The sequence below is a fragment of the Cimex lectularius genome, unplaced genomic scaffold, assembly GCF_000648675.2.
Source record: "Cimex lectularius strain Harlan isolate CLEC.00 unplaced genomic scaffold, Clec_2.1 scaffold9, whole genome shotgun sequence".
NCBI lineage: Eukaryota > Metazoa > Arthropoda > Insecta > Hemiptera > Cimicidae > Cimex > Cimex lectularius.
In genome coordinates, this window is record NW_019392733.1 from 3385897 (window position 1) to 3407203 (window position 21307).

The 21307-nt window shown below is 38.6% G+C and overlaps 1 protein-coding gene across 1 annotated transcript in view; it reads left to right on the forward strand.

Annotated features, from left to right (window-relative positions):
- The window catches only part of LOC106665325 (epididymal secretory protein E1), a 38366-nt gene extending 18054 nt beyond the window's left edge, over positions 1–20312 (forward strand). The window contains exons 3-4 of the mRNA XM_024226927.1: positions 400–611; positions 20040–20312. Of these exons, the coding sequence (XP_024082695.1) occupies positions 400–611; positions 20040–20129 (302 nt within the window). The 3' untranslated portion in view covers positions 20130–20312. The remainder of the gene's footprint in view (positions 1–399; positions 612–20039) is intronic.
- The last annotated feature ends 995 nt before the right edge of the window (positions 20313–21307 follow it).

Here is a 21307-nt window from a genome sequence, read left to right on the forward strand (position 1 = left end):
TGTCGTAAACGACGCCTAGGCATTAATTTAAAGAAGATGAAATCTACTGGTTAAACGCTTAAAATGAAGAATATCCAACACCCCACTATAATGTCTGTAATTGATATTGACGGAAATCCTATATGTAAAAATGGCTGTATTTCTTTTCTTAATGAACAGTAATGGACTTGTTTCGGGTTAGGCGGGCTGCTTTGACGTTGCCCATTGTTAGGGAAATCTGAGGTCTTTTTAGGATGGGTTTCACTTCTTCTGGAACAATTCGCCATATAGCAGCCAGTTTTCCATTGGTGAAACTTCACTGTTCTGATACTTGTTCAAGCCTCTATAGACAGAGATGTTCTCTAAACATCCCTTTTTGTAAGCTCGAGGCTCTTAATAAGCGAATTATTTTTGTTTCAGATCTCAACATCGAACCTGGCAATCTCCGTGCCAACGTCCATGCTCTGATTGTCGGCGTTAACGTACCATTTTTCGAAATTGACGGAAAAGACGTTTGCCAAAAAGTTTTCAAGGAAAAAGACGGTTCGATGAGCAAAGTCGGCTGTCCTCTGCAAAAGGGGCAAAAGTACGTGTACAAAGATTCGTTTCATGTCCACAACATCTATCCAAAGGTGAGTTATTTCCAGTATTTTCTCCTACCTAAAAAAATTTATTTTATAAATACAATCGATTATCTTGAAGATTATCAACCATTTTCAAACAAAGGTTTCGTTATAGTTTTACATCTCCCCGTATTCCGGTTCATTGTTCTCTTGTATACCAAGCATGTAACCCTGAAGACGTAATAACTGGTTCTGTAAAGTTTTTTTTATCCCTGAAGACACATCGTGTATTTATGTAATTAATTTGAAAAGAAAAGATTTAAGAAAATAGTTTTATCTTCACAAAAAAATGGCACACTTTGAAATTCTGATATTTTTAAGTACTTGCTTTTCAGTGATATTATCACCTATATTTTTAATAATTTAGTAAATACTAGTTTATAATATAATATTTATTAAAAGGTTAGTTAGTGTGAAAATAAAAATATCTCGAAAAAAATTATCAAAAAATGACTTTTGTATATGAATATAAAACATAATCGTCTATATAATAATCTGTAACATATAATAATCTTTTTATATGGTGTGTTCCTCCTTTTGCTCTTATTACATACACTAATTTTTTCGACATGTTCCTAGTTAAGCCTTTAACATCTTGAGGAATTTCATCCTAAATCTCAACTAAGACAACTTTAAGCTCAGATACAGTTGTAGGAGTGTTATGTCTTCGTTTTACCCAATGTATGAGCTCTATAAGCTCAATGGAATTCAAAAGGCCCTTCAGAAAGAAGCATGCATTGATATCGTGACATGCACGTGCATGACGGTGGTGGCGACGTTGCATTTTCTTGCATAAACAAAAATTCATTGCCAATGACAAGAGCAAATGGCACCACATGTTTCTCAAGAATGTCTCACTCATAGATTTCTGCATTAAGTGACAGCTAATTACAAACGTGTAGCTCTGTTTTTGCCTCCAAAGAAATACCATTCCACACATAACTGAACCACCTCCGAACGACCCTCTTCCGACAATGTTTCATTGGCTACAGCGCTCTACGGCTGCTTGGTAAAATGAATGACGTTCGTCGAGTGACTGGAGAAAAACTGGGAATAATCTGAAAACATAACATTCCTCCATTCAGTTTTTGTTCAATATCGGTATTCCCTCTTTTCTGCAAGTCTCTTCTTACTGCTTCAGCGCTAATTGGCACATCTTGCAGGTTGAGAAACGGTGGAAAAGCGATTAATAGAAATGATAAATAAGTGAAAACAACTAACTGAGTGTAGGAACTATCTTTTTAAAAAGAAGATGGAAAAGCGATTTCTCGCATTCTTCGAGAAGCAGAATTCACAGAAATCAGTCGTCGGCTGGTCCCTCGCCCTAGTCTCTAAGTACACCTTCTAGTCTACCGGCTCTGCAGAACGTTCGACGGACTGCCGTTCAGCCAAACTTAAAACTCGCGATGCGTACCGCTGATTTCTTCCATCCTCAACGAGTGCCATAGGCTACTTATTATCGGCATTCTCGTAATCGGTTTGTTTTGCGCGACCAACACAATAGCGATTAAAGACATTTTTAAAAGATTAAATGACCTTGTTGATGATTTACATTGTGGGGATTTTAAGTCAAATTAGGAATTAAACGGTTTTTCCTCACAATCGGCGACAAAAACAAATACTAGCCGTTTAATTATAATTATTAAAACATTTTAGTAAATAGAAAATTAAGAAAAATATTGTTAAAACATTATTAACTTTAAAAAAAATCAATAATCAAGAAATAACTTAAAAGTGCGCCACTTTTTTTGAAGAGCAGTGTACAGTGTATTGTATGTATAAAACACTAATTATAATCTTCAGTAAACAATAGGAAGATATACTATTTTTTCACATCACTAACTTAAAGGGTTTTTTTCGGTAAATAAAGATAAAGTAAAACCGAGCATTACTTAAGTTCGAATCTTCGACTCAGAACGAACAATCGGATAATTGAGCCTTTTCTTTTTATTAAAAAGCCAGAACGAAGTCACCCTTTCTAAATTGTTCAATTGACAAAGGCGCTTCAAGAAGTTCATTGCTTGGGAGGAGTAAGTTGGTCTTTTCGAGAATTTCTTTATCCGAAACTTCTGCGTAGAAATATCTCTTTTTCGAGTGCTGAAAGTGGTTTTTGAGCAGCCTCTACTGAAATGCCTCTTTCGACATTCAATTATTGGATCTCGTGGTTCATTATGAATTTTCTTCAAACGCCAGACGTCCATTCTCATTTTCTTCTATGAAGATTTTTTTTTACTATTCGTTATAATATTGCAAATTATTGAAAACGTGTTTCTTCTTTTAGTAATTAATTTATATTTAATCCTTGATTTAATCGTTTTTGGCCATTTGCCATAAAAATCGAACCAAGAATCTACCAATATATATAAACGTAGATGGTGTGCAAATATAATGTATCTCGAGATCTAGAAGGCACGTCGATCTAGAAGGCATTTGTGAAAAGTAACTTGGAAGTTTATATTTTGTTAGTTAGTAACCGATAAATTAACCATTAATAATTGTAGTAGCATTGTACCTAGTGTCCGATTTAACGGTTTTTCTCATAAAAATCGAACGAAGAATCTATCAGTATCCTAAAGTAAGTAGATTGTAACGCTTCCTTACGTTAAATAACAATATCCTGCCCGGAGGACCAATATCACTGGCGGGTCGCATCGGCGCCTGGATGTTGGACAGTATGTTATTATAATTTAAAGAAGGAGACAATTTACTTTGAATTGTTTGTTACTGCTCAGACACAGCCGGTGGCAAACCAGTCATGAATTTTGTATTTTTGTTTTAATCTCATTTCCGAATCGCTTTTACTTGCGCAAAAATTAGGCATTGGGCCTAGAACACACACACACACACACACACACACACACACACACACACACACACACACACACACACACATATTTGTCATCAATTCATAAAACTTTGACACAACTTGACAGAATAGTTAAAAGTCTAAAATTCATTTAGACGTTTCCTTGGAGAAAATCGAAAATAGCAATCTTCCTCCGAGATGTCAAAACTTTTTTAAAGTATTTAGTTGATGGCCGATACATACGTGTGGATTGGGTCAGGCCTGTTCGACTTGATTTAATTCGGCACAAAGATCAGTCGAATCGTTTGATTTATTGCTCTTTTATGAAGAAGAGAATTTCTCCCTTCCATTATAATCGATCCAGGATAAAAGTTTTTACTGTCTTGTCTGGTGTAAAGAAGAAAAATTACTAATGATTATATATTAATAAATTAATAGAACTGTTATTTGTGTTTTTAAAGCCACAGCCTGAAGAAATTAATAATATCCGTTTGTAGGGCTGGGAAAGATGTAGGGAATTGCCGAATTCAAGGGCGCAATCAAACAATGAAGCGCTAGTAAGCCCAATTGGGCAACTAGAACGCAACGTCAATTGAAACAAGCAAACGTAGTGTTCCTATTCACTAATGAGTGGTACTCGACCGCAGTTGTCACCTAAGCTCTATAGGACTCGAAGAAACTGACAATTATGTCAATAAATGGAAGGGAAAACAGGAATTCGATTGTTTCCTCAAAGAAAATAAGTTTATCCCGCATTCTTTTCTAAGATTATATGTAATTCTTTTTCGAGAAGGAGTACATGCAATTTTTTTTTACTTTATAAGTTTTATTTTATAACACGATATGAGTAGAGAGTAATCGGTTACCACAGCAATCACTTACAACAATGGGAAGGAAATCGCAAGGGCATTGGCGCTATAGGCATCTTGGAATATTGTCGAAAAGGGTTTGGAATGATAAGTGTTGGTCTAGGTAGTTGCAATGAGATGAGAGTCCAGGGATTTATGGAGGATAGCAATATTAGATACGAAGTATGAAATTTACACAGTACCTAGATTGCTGGTTGGAGAACTTCGTTGAACCCCACAGTTCGATTTCGTACGTCCAGATAAATTTTTCAAGTTTTGGCATGTTGTTCTTCCAAGTAACTTGGTTCCAAGTGGGGATAGGGATAGGGATAAAAGAGGCGGCCACAAGGCCTTCTGCACCTCTGCCTGAGTAGATTTATTGTGCTCCCCCGTTTTTTTATAACTCACTGGCCAGTTTCACGTTTTAATCAACCTCCATAGGCTTGCCAGTGGCTTTTTAGTATCTTGCTTGTGGTTTTTCCTTTCCAAGTTGCAAGAACCTGCACCTACACAGAAACAAAATATGTTCTGCGGTCTCCTCCTCTTCCTGGCAGTATCTGCTCAGTGTTTCTTCTGTCTATACTTCTATCCCGTGCATATGCTTTCTTACGTGGCAGTGCCCCAGTGTCAGGAGTCCAACCAGAATCCTGGTTCGGTTGCCGTTGCCTTCCAGTAGTTCCTTTGTAAGTTTTGCGGATGGCCCTTCTATGAATCTTTTCGCGTGCCTCATACCTATGGTATTGTTCCACCAGGTTTTGACTCATTAAGGATCCATTTTAAGAGGTATCATCTTTTGTGGCAGGATGCTAAGCCACAGTACGGTTCAAGACCTAGAGAGTCCATGTTGAGATCTCTTTGGCCAACATGTCAACCTTATGCGTAATGTATTCCTAGCCTTTTTATTTCCCTGGCGCAGTAGTCAATCGCTATGATTTCAGACTGGAAAACTTTGGCATATTTACCTACGTTTACCGTCAGTTCGGTCTTTGGATTCATCCCGAAGTCTCCAGTACGTGCCCTTATCGGTTTTGTTGCTGTCAGTATGAGTTTGCCTTTAGCGGTGTACCTTTGGCCCATTCTACATGTTCTGATATCAGTACCTTGTACTTTTAAGTAAAATTGTATTTTGGAGTAGTGGCATCGATTGGCATGCCTGTATCTATCTCCTCTCTCAGTTTCCATTGTTTGTTTACATTGCCTATCCTTGCAGATGGTTGTCCATTAATGAGCTAGTGGGCTGCTGCTCTGTCTTCTCCTTGGATTAAAATATGAAGTGGTGGGAGGTTTAACAACCCTTCTAAGGCCGCAGTTGGCGTTGTGCTCATGGCTCCAGTGGCACTGAGACAAGCTGTCTTTGGGTGCCACTTAATAACCTCAATTTTTGGCGTCCAGAGTCTGGACCACGTAACCGACCCATGTATCAACATTGGTCTTAAGACGCCGGTGTATAGCCATATGGTAAATTTTGGGGTTTAATCCCCAGTTTTTGGCGCAGATCCTTCTGCACCTCCCCCAGTCTATTTTGGCCCTCTAAGTGGTATTAGTTAAATGGGGATTCCATGTGGGCCGCTGGTCCAGTGTAATCCCTATATATTTGGCCTCCTTGGAAATTGGGATGTGGGGACCATTTAGACTTGGAGTTTTTAGGCTTCCTGTTGTCCTCTTCCTTGAATTAGTATTTTTTTAATTAAGATCGCCTGTTTAACAAAAACATGTCTTTTTGTTTTTTATATAAAGTCAGACCTGCCCAATGAATTTTAAATGGCCGCAGTACTTTAACTGTGCAAAGGTAGCATAATAATTTGTTTTTTAATTGGAAACTAGTATGAATGGTCATACGAAAGATTAACTTACCATTAATTAATGGAATCGTTATGGTTTTTTTTTGTTGGGGAGGGGGGTTGATAGATAGCTCTTCCCTTTTGCACCATCTGTTAACCAGATTGAGGGCTCGTTTATACGATTCATCCCGGTGTTTGCATGACGGCCTTTTATTACTACGGCAGGACCCGTCCGCAGTAAAATCCTTCTTGTTCCAGTGTTTGTAGGAGTTCATCTACCAGCCTCGTCCATAGTAGAGGTGAGACCCCCCCCCCTTGTGGGCATCTCTTGGCTCTCTTAACTCGGATGGTCGCACCTCCCAAGGTGGATTTGATTATCCTGTTCCTTAAGCCCTCTTCCACTCACTGGCATATCTTTTCCGAAAGTTCCCTGTTTTTGAATGCTCTATATAGAGACATAATGGATCTCTCTAGTTGGTATGGGATTGATTGTCGCTCACTGAGAGGTTTGTTCTTCAGTGCTGTCTCTCGAATGTGGTTCTCTACCTGTCTTTCTAATGTTTTTAACATGAATGATGTAAGACTGATAGAGAGATAGATAGTTGGGCTCATAGTTCGTCCTACTTTTGGTATGTACACCACTCGTACCTCTCACCATCTTTTAGGAATGTAATTCCACGCTTGGCAGTCTCTAAATATTCTCACTAACTAAGACATGAGTATCTCTTGACCTTTTTGTAGTAGCACTGTGTAAATCCTGTCTACTCCTGGCGCCTTGTATGGGCTAAACCTCTCAAGTGCCCATCTTATTGTGGCTGCCAGCTCCTTCCATTTATTTTATATTTTTGTGGGTCTTTTTAGCTTAGAGTGCTCAAAGAGTATTTCTTCGTGGATTGTTTCTGCTGCTGAGAAGTGATTTTCAGTCATTAGAGAAAGTGGTTTTTTTCTTTCGTTAGTGTGAAGCTTCCATGTGTGAGGAAGCTTACCTGCATCCCTGTACCGTCCTTGGCTAGGGTTCTGTATGCAAGCACATTGCGGTGTTTCTGTGATTTCCTAGCAAAACCTACGCCACGAGTCCCGGGTTCCTGTATGTCCTCTGGTATATTGTCTGTTGGGGTTTTATTCCCCTCACAGTCCGTTGTGTATCCAAGGTTCTTGAACCGGGGAGACATCCAGTTGTCTCTGACAAACCTCCTGCATAGTGTGGCCGATGCGGCCTTTGCATGCTGGTGGTTGACCTGAAGTACCCTTATTCCTCCCTATCCTATCATTGGGCTGAAGTGGATGGAGTATCCCTATGGATGTCTTCCTGCATTCGCTCTTCCCGCTGTTGGCCTTGAATCCTTTTGAGCGGGCTCGTTTAATGGATCCCCTCGCGGCTTTTTGCCTTGAAGGGGACGAATTTCGGTTTGGCACTGCTGCCGGTTTGGTGGCCTCTGGGGCAATCCCGGGTTTGGTTTTTCCTTTAATAGGTTCCCTATAGTGGAGAAATATTGCCATCGGCATATGCTCCATGACAAAGAACTGCAGTACATGCCTCTTGTTTCGGATTCCTCGGCAGTTCCATCGCAAAAGGATTAGTCACTTTTTGCTGTATTTATTTTCCGCAGGTTTGGTCGAGACTTCCGTTCTTCCACCCTCCTTTTCGTTTTCCGTAAGGGTAGGGTGAAGGGAGGAGTCCGATTTTGTGGAAGAGCCTTGGTCCGTTACCCAAGTTTCTTTGGATATCCTTAGCTCCTCACCGATGTTGACGCAACCAGAAATGACCCTTAAGAGAGCCCAGCCTCTGGAGGTAGTAGGAGTTTCAACATACGTTTTCCCCTACCGGTTATGCTTGAGAGGAGGACGTCTGTGCCCTTCTCTCGTTTCGGGGGGTTGGAGACCGTTTGACTCCCGCTGCAGTTTACGTTGCCCACCTTTAGGGCTTTGCATGCCTATGCTAACTTTAGAGGTTGCTTTAAATGCCGCAGGAACGTATATAAATATATATCTACTATATTTTTTATTCTAATTAATTTTCACATAGTTTTTAATAGCCAAATTACTTTATATTTACACAAATATAAATATATCTCAATTATACAGGCATTTTACGGTACGTGCTCATATTTCATAGCATCTGTTAAGTTTTTTCTTGCTTTAAAGGAGGAGTTAATTTGAAATAAAAAAAGGTTAATTTTAAGTTAAAGACGGTTAATTCAAGGATAAAAACGGTTCATTTGATTAAAATTAATCCGATACCGATGAAAGTTTACGGAGAGGGAAGAATGTAAATCATAAGTCTGGATAAGAGAACACCACAAGGCATGAAGATTTTCTCGAAGAAGGAAAAATATCATCAGAAGACTATGGATTGATATAATTTATAGGTCATCTGCAAATAAGTAAAATGAAGAATAATTTTGAGAAAGAATATAAGATAAAAATTCAAATTGTCTTAAAATCCTCTTCTTCGGTGAGTAATTTTGCGTAATTTCAAATAAGGAAGACGTGAGCTATTCCGGAGGTTTAACGATAACAAAATCGTGCTCTCTGAAGGGAATGATATTATTCGCAAATCATTGCCGACGGCCGACCGGTGACTGGAATACTTTCGGGATGCCAGTGGTTGAATTTTTCTGTTGACATAATACGAAAGGGTGTCTCGGTTTGTCTCCTCCGGGAGTCAAGGCAAAGTCCCCTAGCTCCTCATTATTGGGCCAACTATTGTTGACACCAGGGAAAATAATTGAAGGTCAAAAGTTTCCTCCTTTTTTATACTCGGGCCGTTTTACAGAGGACGACTTTGGAATCTTGATGCTTGTAAATATTTGTCTCTTGAACGGATCGTTTCGTTGAAGGACGCGGATGCGTATTGTTTGAACGTGAGTGTTTCGGTCTATTGTCTTCCTTGGTGGTCCATTCGAATCTTTTTTTTGTGTATGTGTGTGTGTGTGCGGCCGCTGGCTGGACTGACTCCTATCAACTGTTAACACATAACCTCTTTGCACGGACTGAAAATTTGAATAAATTTTAAAATGTCTGTGTCGAGAACGTTTTAATATATAAAATATATAGTTTTGAGATCTACGAGGTAATGAACCTGGTTTGGTTGTCCCTAATAATCCCGGTCTGCCTATTCTCCCTGGTTTTGGCGCAGAAGCGTTTCACCATGTTCAGTGGTGTTTAACTAGGCCGAATTCTTAGTAGTAAATTAACCGATACATTCTTGTTAGTTGGATAAAACGAAATAGAAAATACAAACCAAAAACAAACAAAAGTTAATCCTCATTTTTAATAACTGATTTACTTAAGAATAGTAAAAGCATGAAGATTATTCATTTTGTAAACAAACACCTTTTCTCGTCTTTTCTCCATTTTAATCCAGTTCTATTCTCTTTAACCGTGGAAAGACATCATCTTGAACCAAAAGTCTGCAATAGTATTGTGATTATGAGTCATCGCGAAGTTCCCAGCAAGTGAATATCGCTGACGAAGTTGGCCCTTCTCAGAGCGGGGGCTCCCGGGCTTTAGCCCCATTCCGAGAGACTGGAAGTGGATCTCAGCGCATTACGACGCTAAGGGAGGACAGAAATATTGTCACTGCTGCAAGATGGGACTCTTTCCATTGTGCCACCAGATCTCCTAAATGAAGTTCAAGATGCTTTGGAAAGGCTTTTATCAACAGAAACGTTTCGTAATCGTTTGTGGGAAGCTGGCCTCACATCGTATGCCCCTTTGAAACGACTTGCAGCAACAGCCCGCCACCAGCAACTAAGGAGAATAGGGTGCAGTGAGCATCTAGAAGAGAACACCAATTGGATTGTTGTTATGTTGACTGATGCGTCGCGTTCCTGTTTGTATAGTGATAGCAGGCGCCGAAGGGTCTACCGAGAACGGGGATGCGTACAATGCCCTAGTCCATGCTCCTTTCAGTGCAGTTTGGAGGAAACGGTGTAATGGTCTGGGCTGGGACTTATCCTGGAGGACGAACTGGACTCTATACTGTTGAAGGCAACCTCACCGCAGTCCGTTATGTCCGAGAAATTATCGTGGAATTCATCGCTCAAACCAGGGATCTCATTGGCAGGGATTTTCGATTTCTGGATGACAATGTCAGACCTCATAGAGGCAGAGTTGTTCATCAATGTTTAGAAAACCTGGTAATTTCCCATTTGCTCCTTCCCCCATTGTCTGCAGACCTCAATCCCATTGAGCCCATGGGGGCTGCGTTGCAGAGAAGGCTTTTCGATCCACATCCGCAGCCAGATGACCTGCAACAACTGAGTGCAGAGTTGCAACATCTATGGAGTGAAATTCCTTACGAAATTCGTGACCGCCTTATTAACAGTATGCCTACAGGTGCACAGAGGTTTTAGCTAACAGAGAACATTGTACACAGGATTAATTGTTTGAAAAAATTATTGTACCCTATAAACGACATTGTGGAATTAAAACATTTTATTTTCTTATTTTTCAAAATCTCTTAATTAAATTTTCCTTCAGTAAAAACATAATAATTTCTAATAAATTTTCATGCAATTTGTAATTAAAATAAAATAAAAAAGCTAGGAAAATTTAATACTACAAAATTGGCAATATCCCTATTCATTTTTGAGCAGTTTATGTATATACATGTGCGGATTTGAGCCTGTATAAATCCAAATCCAAATCATTTTCATATTCTCTTGTATTTTAGATAAGAATACATTTTTTTATTCTCAAATTAAGAAAAAGAATCCTTTATTTTTATATTTAATTTTAAGTCGAGAGGAGCGGCCAGGAATGAAGTATTTTAGAAAAACACCTTTTTTCTTCTCTTTTTTCCCCGAAATTTCTTCCTTTATTTGCATTCTTCTTCAGAACCTGGGTGAATTGCAAAACATACGTTGATAGGAAAAAAATAATTAAAAAATACAGATGTAAACAACATAAATTTTGAACCAAGCGTTTTACTCATATAAAGTGTGGTGCTTTTCTTGTGGTGTCATGTTAGTTTCGTGTTAAATTGTTGTGAAATGAAATGAATTTATGTTTTTTTTATATAATTGTGACAGGGTGGGGAACGCGGTAAATCTGGGAAATTTTCTTTGATTATAGGCGGTTTTATTTGACTCAAAGGAAGTCTAGAATGGGGATTTTCTGGATTGGATTTGTGATTCGGAGTTTATTTGATATTGGAAAGGAAGTTAATTATTATGGACGATAACGAAGGAAAGGGAAATATAAAAATAAAGTTTAATGATTTATTTGCTTTATGATGTTGGCGTACTACGGCTGAATTTGCATGTATCTGTTCTGTATTTAATGCTGTGTGTGTATCTGATAATGTAAACTATTTCTAGAAAGTTGCGTTTGTATTTGTTTTTTTTCAGTGTTTAGTATTTTTATTTTGTCGAAATCATAGGTGTGTTGTTTTTCAAAATGGTGTGTGGCCAATGCTGTGGGTTTGGTTTTTGGTGTTTTACAGCCATAGATATGTTGTTTTTCCGTTTTTCTAGATATTGCCATGTAGTTCCAATATTCGGCATAGCTATGGGCAGCAATCTAGGACTGATAGTGGCAGATATAGTGATGATTTTTTTGTACAACCCCCTCGTTATTTTTTATTTTACCACATTATTTTAGTTCATCGCGAATTCCTTTCTTTCGTCTATTTTTTATATTTTTTATTTTATTAATTTTTCTTTGAGAAAAAAGGGAGTCTGCTCAACATGGTCCTCCGAGACGGATAATCTCATAAAATTAATAAATTTAATTGAATTAGATTTCAATCGCGAGCTGTAGTTGAAACCTGTGAGGATTATCTTCCGTATAATCCCTCTTATCTCCTTTGTCTCACGTCCTTATCCTTTCTTCAATTCGCACTCTCTGAATAGAACGATTTTCCGTATTATTTCTTTAAATTAATAATAAAACAAATTTCATTAATTACAGTGAGAATAACATCTCCATAAATTTAAAATATTGATAAAATGCTTAATTGTAATTATTTCCCCTTATTTTACCGATTTATTGTTTATTATTTATAAATTTGCCAATATCTCCCGTTCTTTCTATCCTAGAGTCCGTATCCTCCTCCATAATGGTCACAAGTACACCTAAAATAACCGAAAAGCAGCAAATTCTCAATTGAATTTGTCAAAGGGGAAGCGGGACGACATAATTGCCCGACTGCGGCACACAAACACTAAATTCTAGGGTATAAATGCAGAGAATTTTGTCTCGCAAAAACCCATTCACGACAAGCTTGATTACTTGGAAAACAGCTTGACGGCATGGCAGTTCAAGACAGAGATATTTTACAGGCAAGATATTTTAAAGTTCAAGAAGACAAGACAGACAAGAGGAAATTTTAAAGTTAAATTCTCCTTTGTCAACCTTTCTCAGGCTCGATGTAAACAATATGCAATTTCAATGTGATGATATCCTTATGAAAATTCGATACAGGTATGCACAATTATCCTGTACATCCACTACTTCTAAACTTTCTGCTCAGCATACTAAACATTTACAAAAAGTATACATCCCGTATTTCTTTGAGGAAATAGGTGAGATAGACACATTTTATTGGACTTTTTGACTCTTTGTTCTATAATAACGAAGCCCCTCAGTGCGATTGAGAAATTTCATTACTTGCTCTCGTGATTAAAAGGCGAAGCACGCTCCATAGTTAGTACTTTCCAAATTTCTTCTCTTTTGTACCCTTGTGCAAATAAAGCTCTTACAGAACGCTATCAAAACAAACGACTGCTTTCTTCCCTTTTTGTGAATCAAATTTTACATTTTCTTCCGCAAAGCTGCCTTCCAATTCATTTCTACAAAACTTCATTACAATTCATAATAACAACGTGCTATTTGCCTTGCAGCTACCTGAGTTGGGAGATTTCGTATTGTAGCGTGACAGACTATCGGCTCTAGCTCCATGACCGACAAGGGTACGGGAGCTGGAGTCTTCGCGATGAACCCCACGACCGAACTGACGGTAAACCTAGATAAATATGATACAGTTTTACAATCTGACATCATAGCGATTGAATAATGCGCCAGAGAAATAAAAAGGCTAGGAATACATTCCCGGAAGATAACCATTTTTTCTGACAGCCAAGCAGCACTTAGGGTCCTAGCCTCATACGAGGCGAAGGCAAAGAGTGTTTGGAACTGAATGGAGGCCCTGACGGAAGTCAGTGACACTAACCACCTGACCCTGGCATCGGCCCCTAGACATTCGGAGCATAGAGGCAACGAAAAGGTTGACATGTTGGCCAAAAACAGGGTCCAACATGGACTCTCTGGGTCCAGAACCCTACTGCGGCTTAGCGGCCTGCCACAAAAGAGGATACATCTTAAAATGGATCCTTTATGAGTCCAAAACCTGGTGGAACAATACCATAGGTATGAGGCACGCGAAGAGATTCATAGAAGAGCCATCCACAAAACTTACAAAGGAAATACTGGAAGGCAACCGCAACCGAACCAACTTTCTGGTTGGACTCCTGACAGGGCACTGCCCCTTAAGAAAACACATGCACCGGATAGGAGTACAGAAAGAAGAAACACTGTGCAGATACTGCCCAGAAAGAGAAGGAGACCGCAGCACTCATTTTATGTTTCTGTGAAGGTCTATGTAGGTGCATGTTCTTGCAACTAGGGCAAGAAAAACCACAAGCAAGATTCTACACAAAGGAGCAGCTGGCAAAGCTGTAGAGGCTGGTTAATAACCTAAAGCTGGCCAGTGAGTTATAAATAACAGGGGAGCACAATAGATCTATTCAGGTCGAGGTGCTGTAAGCCTTGTGGCCGCCTTTTTTATCCCTATCCCCTATCCCCCCCTATCCATCGGCTCTAGACCCGTGGGTTCGATTCCCACCCCTCTAACCTCATCCGACATCACCGCTCATCACCGCTATCCTTCGACACCTCTCGAAAATTCCCCCATCTTCCCCTAACCGACGAAAATTTTCAAGCGCCGGGGCGCGTTGGTATCCTTACAGGGGTGAATAGATTTCTGCTATTTTGCAGAAAGACGTTGCTATCTTACTCGGTGAGCCCTGCGCAATGAAAACAGTATTCCGGTGGATTATATTTGGTAAAATTGTTGGGGAAAATCAAACAATCCATCGGGCATCCACGTGCACTGTTGGCAACACCTCTGATAGTAATTTACGCAAAGTTTTGGAAATCAAAAAGGTCGAGATACCTAAGCCTCAAAACCCTCACGACTTATTGTGCAAGAATATTTCTGTAACACACTTTATCGCGATCGTATTAGCAACATCGTCTCTTTGCCATTTTCTCCTCTTTAAGCTAATCGGGAGAAATGTTTTAAACTTTTGAACTCTCTCTCAACAACCAGCTTACGCCAACCCTACCACGATATTATGTCAGAATATTTACATTTAAAACATGAAAATCGCTCCTTTTCCATCTTCTTAATGCCCCACCACTGCGTACTGAATGGCATATCTTCGACCAATAAAATTCGCGTGGTTTTTAATGCATCTCCTCATGATGCCTACGGTTATACGCTTAATGAATGTCTCTTAAGCGGTCCAAAACTTCAAAATGATTTAGCCGATTTTCTGATCGCCTTTTGTTAACATGCCGTTGCAGTTGCGGAGGCATCAAAATAATGGACAGCCAGATATTGTTAAACCACACTGGTCGGAAATATATATTTTTTGGCGGCTCAATCCAAACCAACCAGTGGTTGATTACGAGCTCGGTACCCTCATATAAGATAGACCTCTTCCGCTTACCTTGCCCAATGAGTGATAGGGCAATTAGTAGCCGACAAAGGTAACGATTATCCCTTGGCGTCCAACACTGTTAATAGGACGACTTATAATATCGATGACGTCACCCAACCAAACCAAAACGCTGGAATTAAGGGATCAGTTTATCACTCTTCTTAAAAAGGGTGGGTTTGAGTTTCGAAAATAGCCCCGTAACGATCATTCAATCCCGCCTTTTTAACTTCTTTGGTTTTCTTTTACAGGGATGTCGCCTCATTGAATTTTGCGATGCGTCTAAAACAAGATATGCAGCCACAATTTTTCTACAATTTCAGACAGCTAACAGACCTCACGTATCTTTTCTCAAAAAGCAAGGTAGCGCCCTTGAAAACGCTTTCGGTTCCTCGCCTGGAACTGTGCGAAGCACTTTTGCTTTCTAGGCTTGTTAAAACTATACCCTCACTGATATTCGTATAATATTTCGACATGTTTATGCAGACTCTCAAATTTCCCTGTCCTGTTAGTCAACGCCACTTCATCAGTTGAAAACATTTGTCGCCAACCGGGTTGGAGATATTGGAAACCACAGTGCGTTCGGAATGTAGTCTCGTTGCTTCGGAGGAAAACCCGGCGGACTGTGCTTCCCGTGGACTTACCCCTGGTACTTTCGTACTTCACCCTCTTTGGCTCGAAGGATCATCATTTCTGCCAACTTCTCCTCTTTGCGTAAGCCATACACTGTGATACCCTTGGCTGAAATGAAAAACGTCAACCCGCTTGCGTTAAAACTATGCAACCACGATTTATTTTAAAGCACTGTCAAGTTTTCTCGGTTTTCTAATGGAGAAAGCCTTTATGTAAATTTTGCGGTTTATGACTTAAGGATCATTTGTCGGTTGTTGAACTGAGAAAATCTCCCACCGTTTGTGTTAAAATAACACAATACCATCATTTTAAATCTGAACTCGATTTAGTTAGCAAGGGTAAATCTAATAAGTCTTATTTCTTTCGGCCCCTTTCTGGATGAAAATAGAGTCCTCAGGGTGGGCGGGCGTTTAAAAAAACTCGCTTCTCCCTTATCTCGCTAAGCATCCCATTATCCTTCCGAAAAAGGCCAACATTTCATCCCTTTTGTGCGACTATTATCTCTATTTGTCTCCTCATTCCGGTCCACTGGCTATGCAATCTCTCATTCACCGTTTTGGGATAATATGCTTGAGGAGCCTTGTTCAAAACCGGATTCAAAGTGTTTGACATGCCACAAATTTCGTGTGAAACTCTTAACTCCATTAATGGGTGATCTTCCGGTCAGCCGAGTAACCTTAGTGCGTTAAGGAGGCAACACCAAGATTTCCAAAGGCTACCTATAGGTCTTTGTACGTCGACCATCGGCCAAAATCGAGAGCCAATTTTCTTTCATACCGTTTCCAAAGAAGTACAATAGCATTTTAATCCTCGTGGTACTCCTCATTTTGGAGGTCTTTTGGGAGGAAGTCGTAAAGTCAGTATGGCTCTTTTATCGTCTCATAGGTGATAAGACTCAAATTTACGAGGAATATTCCACTATCTTCTGCAAAATCGAGGCAATACTGAATAGCAGATCCTTATGCGCCCTTTCGCTCGACGTTTGGGACTGTTTAAGCTCTGCCCATTTCTTGATTGGTACCACTCTTTTATCTCCCCCTGAATTCGTGCTTATTGAAGAGCCAGGTCCTCCCGCGCGATGACGCTATATACATCTTAGCCAAAGGCATCGGTACATATCCTTTATGAATATGAGACAATTCCTCATTCACGAAACAGCCACTTTGGTAAGGCGATTCTCATCACGAGAAATGCGCAAAGTGCTTAGTTTTGTGGGAAAGCACTTTCCACTGTACGGTCTTAATCATAGGGGTTCCAAAATATAGACCTATTAGGTTGCAATAGAGAAAAAGTCCCTTAACTGCCCCCTCCCCCAAAAAAAGTATAAAATTAATGCAATCATTTGTCTGATTCTACTTCTCGAAATACACTGATGGACAAATTTAACGCACAACTCAATTTATTTAGTTTAAAATTAAATCCATTATCTTTCCACATTAGTTACAAATAATCAGGAGCTATCATAGTCAAAATAAACAGCAAATAATGCTTTGTTTACTTCCTTTGGTTACTTTTGTACTGATTAATCCCATGTGCACAAAAAGTAGTATTGTGCCCTTCCATTCTACACGCCTAAAAATCGCTTTCAGTTAGTCTTTTTCCTTCGTTGATTTCATTTGATATTATTCATATTCTTAAACCTTTTTCAATGGCTCCAGTCAGGCATTTGAGTGAGTATGACAGTGTCAGGGTCATAACATTAAAGAGAAAAGATACAGCCAAGGCGAAGTCGTCAGGAGACGGAGTGTAAATCACTCTACAATAGGAAGCTTCACACTAGAAGGCCAGGACAGGATCGTCCTAGGTGTGCAGACGAGAGAGACGGTAGATTCATCCGGGGATCATTTCATCATTATGGGAAATGAGATAAGAAATCTGTTAAGACAAGTCCGAAATGTTCCGATGTCCTCCAGGACTGTAAGAAGTAGGCTCAATGAAAATAACCTCAGGGCCCGGCACTCGGCTCGGCTGTGATCGATTCATCCAGAATAAGCATGTTATCTGTTGGTATAAAAGTATATTCACCGCTTATTTACAGAATATACATGAAATTTTTTGGATTATATTCCACAGAATAATTTCAAAAATTGGCCACGGTATTTTTAAATTGAACTTAATCAATAAGACAATATAATAAAAGGTCTTTAGATAATCTTAGTAGTATATAAAGTCTAACTTGGCTTATTATGCCGATCTATTATGCTCTACTGAAATCTAACAAAAATATTCAAATTCAATAATTGCAAAACAAATTTATTTCATATTCGTAGATTATGAAAATCGTCTAATTTCTTGAAACTATTCTTCTTAGTTGTACAGCTAATGCCGATCGTCCAGGTCTGGTACCTATTCTGCCACCTTCATCAATGAGCTTGTTTGAAAACGGTCGAATTACAGGTCCAACACTTCGTAGATCTCAAACAAAAAACAAAAAGACACGATTAAATCTAACTACTTCACCCTTGGACACTAATCTTACAAGCTGTTTTTACTTAAGCAACTTTAAACTTTAATTTAGAGTTAAATAGAAAACACAAAAAAATCTGCTAGCACTACAATATCAGCTATTTTAGAAGGAGTGAAAGATTTATTATTGCTGTTATAACTATGACTATAATTATTGGGTTGTCCGGAAAATAATGCAGGATTTTGGTATTAAACAAAAAAAAAGAAACTAGTTACTTTAAAGCAATGTTCTTTAATCAAAATAATTTCCCCAACGTGTTGGTAACTTATTAATTCCGTCTGAGTAGAATTCAGAATTTTTAGAATTGATAAAGTCAATAAATGCATTTTCCAGTTCCGTTTGATTTTTGAATATTATGTGTTGTAAGTAGTGGTCCAGGTGTCTAAAAAAATGGTAGTCAGTAGGCGAGAGGTCCGGAGAGTAGGGTGGGTGAGGCAAAGTTTCATAGCCAAGCTCCAATAATTTTTGTGACGTTACACGTGACACATGTGGTCGAGCGTTGTCATGCAACAAAATGGGCCCTTTCCGATTGACCAAAGAGGGCTTCATTACTGCCAATTTCTGATGCATGGTATTAATTTGGTTACAGTATGATTCAGCATTGATGGTTTCGCCAGGATTTAAGAAGCTGTAGTGTATTAAACCAAATGAAGCCCACCATACCGTAACCATTACCTTTTTTTGATGAGTTGGGGGCTTTGGAGCTTCTCCTTTGTCGAGCCACTGTCCAGAACGTCTAGTGTTATCGTAGAGAATCCACTTTTCGTCACATGTAACAATTCTGGCCAGAAATGGGTCATTTTTGTTTCGACAAAGAAGTGATGCACAAACATCAAAGCGCTGATTTTTTTGGCGATCGTTTAATGAGTGTGGAACCCAATTTTCGAGTTTTTTCACTTTTCCAATCGCCTTGAGGTGGTCAGCGACGGTCGTTTTACTGACTTTGAGTTGCTCTGCAAGTTCTCGAACAGTTGTTTTGGGGTTTTCTTCCACCACTGATCGCAGAACATCATCATTAAGAGAGGAAGGCCTTCCACGACCTTCTTCATCTTCAAGGCTGAAATCTCCCTCCCGAAATTTTTTAAACCACCTTTGCACAGTGCACTCATTAACACAACCCTCGCCCCAGACTTGGTTAATGTTTCTAGCCGTTTGGGCTCCGCTTCGGCCGAGTTTAAACTCGTAAAAGAAAATCGTACGAAATTCTCGCTTTGACATTATAAGGATGACTGAATTATTTCCAAGTAGCGGAATGCTACAGAGGTAAACAAACAATATCATTTGGAAGAGGATTAATAAGTGTTGACATTCATACAAATGAGTAATCCTGTAAACGTAAACAGAATATTTTATATAGATTTTTTTTAATGAAAACTTAAAATCCTGCATTATTTTCCGGACAACCCAATATAATAATTCTACAAACATCTTGTATCAATAAATTTACACAAGTCTTACAGTTTCATCTTTAGATATCATTACTTTTTTCATTATGAAATAGTACAGTGAGTATGATTTAGGATGATTGTGCCATAAAAATCTTTTTAAAAAATCCTTGTAAGAACGACAGACAGCCCTAAAAGCATTAGCATCTACAAATGTCATCCAAAATATTGAATGAATCCAAAACCTCCAAAACCTAGGAAAACATAACCTAACAATATCATGAGTGACAAAACATGTTTGGATGATGAACACATAGATTGGCCGGAGGAGGATTTGCAAGACAATAAGCCCAAAGCATATAAATAACAAATCAATGATATGATCCTCTTTCTTAGAATGAATCCAAGCAAAAATATAACTGGACAAAATCTAGAGTTGTGTTAAAAATAACGCATAAACCCACCACTAAAAATAATGAACTGCCCAAATCTGTCAAAACCAAAACGGCAAGGATAGGTTGGAAATGGCCAAACATACCTACTTCAAGGAGAAATCTCAAATTTAATTCCACTTGCTTACAAATTAAAGAAATTGTCCTAATTTTACATTTCGATTTATACAAGTTATGAAAAGATGGATTAGATTAGGTAAAGTAGGATTTCGGTTAGGTAAGTTTAGTGTTAAGGTTAGAGATAGGTTAGTTATTAAAAGATACATGTGATTTTGTGTATTTTAACCAGACAAATTTCATAATGGCATATAGTAAAATTTCAATGATTTTTTTTTGCAGATTAAAACTTCCGTGCACTGGCAGTTATCAGAAGGACGATCTTCTACACCAGTCGGCTGTTTTAATGTACCAATTCAAATCACAGATTAACCTTGCATTATGTAACTCTAAATTAAATAAGTAATTCCAAACAAAATAAATGTTCAGCCTTTTCTGTATGAAGTATTCCCTGTAAAAACATATTTGTAAAGCAGAGGGCAGTATGTAAAGAAAATTTTTAACTGTAGCCATATTATGTGAAGTGAAAAATATATTTACATTTTTGTTATGTTTCATTTTCATAGTGAAATTTATTCCTATCACCTGTTTTTCCCTTTTTTCAAAGCATCAACAAGTTTTGTTTTTCTCTATTGTAACATTATGTCGCCATGATCATTTTTTTAAACACAATTACAAGTTTAATCGATATCAATTAGCAAAGCTTCAGAGTAATTGACATTTTGTCCACTTGGAGAAGAAACGAGTACTGCTTGGGTGCGTTCCTGAATGTGGCTCAGGCTTTTGATAGGAATGGCACCCAAGTATTTTCTATAAGCCTACATCTAAACTTTCCCACCCACTCATTATTACCTTATCCTCGAATCCCATTTAAACAACCACTGTGCTTCAATGTGAGTTTGAACGAGTATTCAACTCACATAATAGACTAATACAATTGTGATCCCATCCTTTATACCATTTAAACTGCTACGACCTCCAATGTCCAAGAACACCTCGAGCTTATCAAAGATTGTGCAAATGAGTGGTGTGGTAGTGTACATTTGCATTGAACAAACTGTTGTTCTCCACTGTACATCAACAACAAGGAACAATCTTTCACTCGTCAGATAGAACTATACCTAGACAGCAAACTGAGGGTTGAAATCTTGTCCATCAAAACATCTAACCTTATACAAGACACTTCTATGACATATGGAATGGAACTGTGGAATTCCACCAATCCATTCAATATCCCACGCATGCAATTGCTAAAGCTCCTTACTACATCCCTGACCTCACTATGCACAATGACCAAAACATACTGTCTAAGCATTATCTACATTTTCCCCTCCTGAGAACCTGCCATGTTGCCTTAAACAACGATGGTTTTGAGACCTCCTTGCCCCTTAATCCCCCATATTGAACTGGTTTCTCTTAAAATGTGTGTAGTGTTAGCCATGGATCATTTTTCTAGAATAAAAACTTTTATTTTTTCTGCAGTCTTACTTTCCTCATCAGGTGATAAATAAATAAAAATTATATCATATAATTCAAGTTTAAAACTTGTT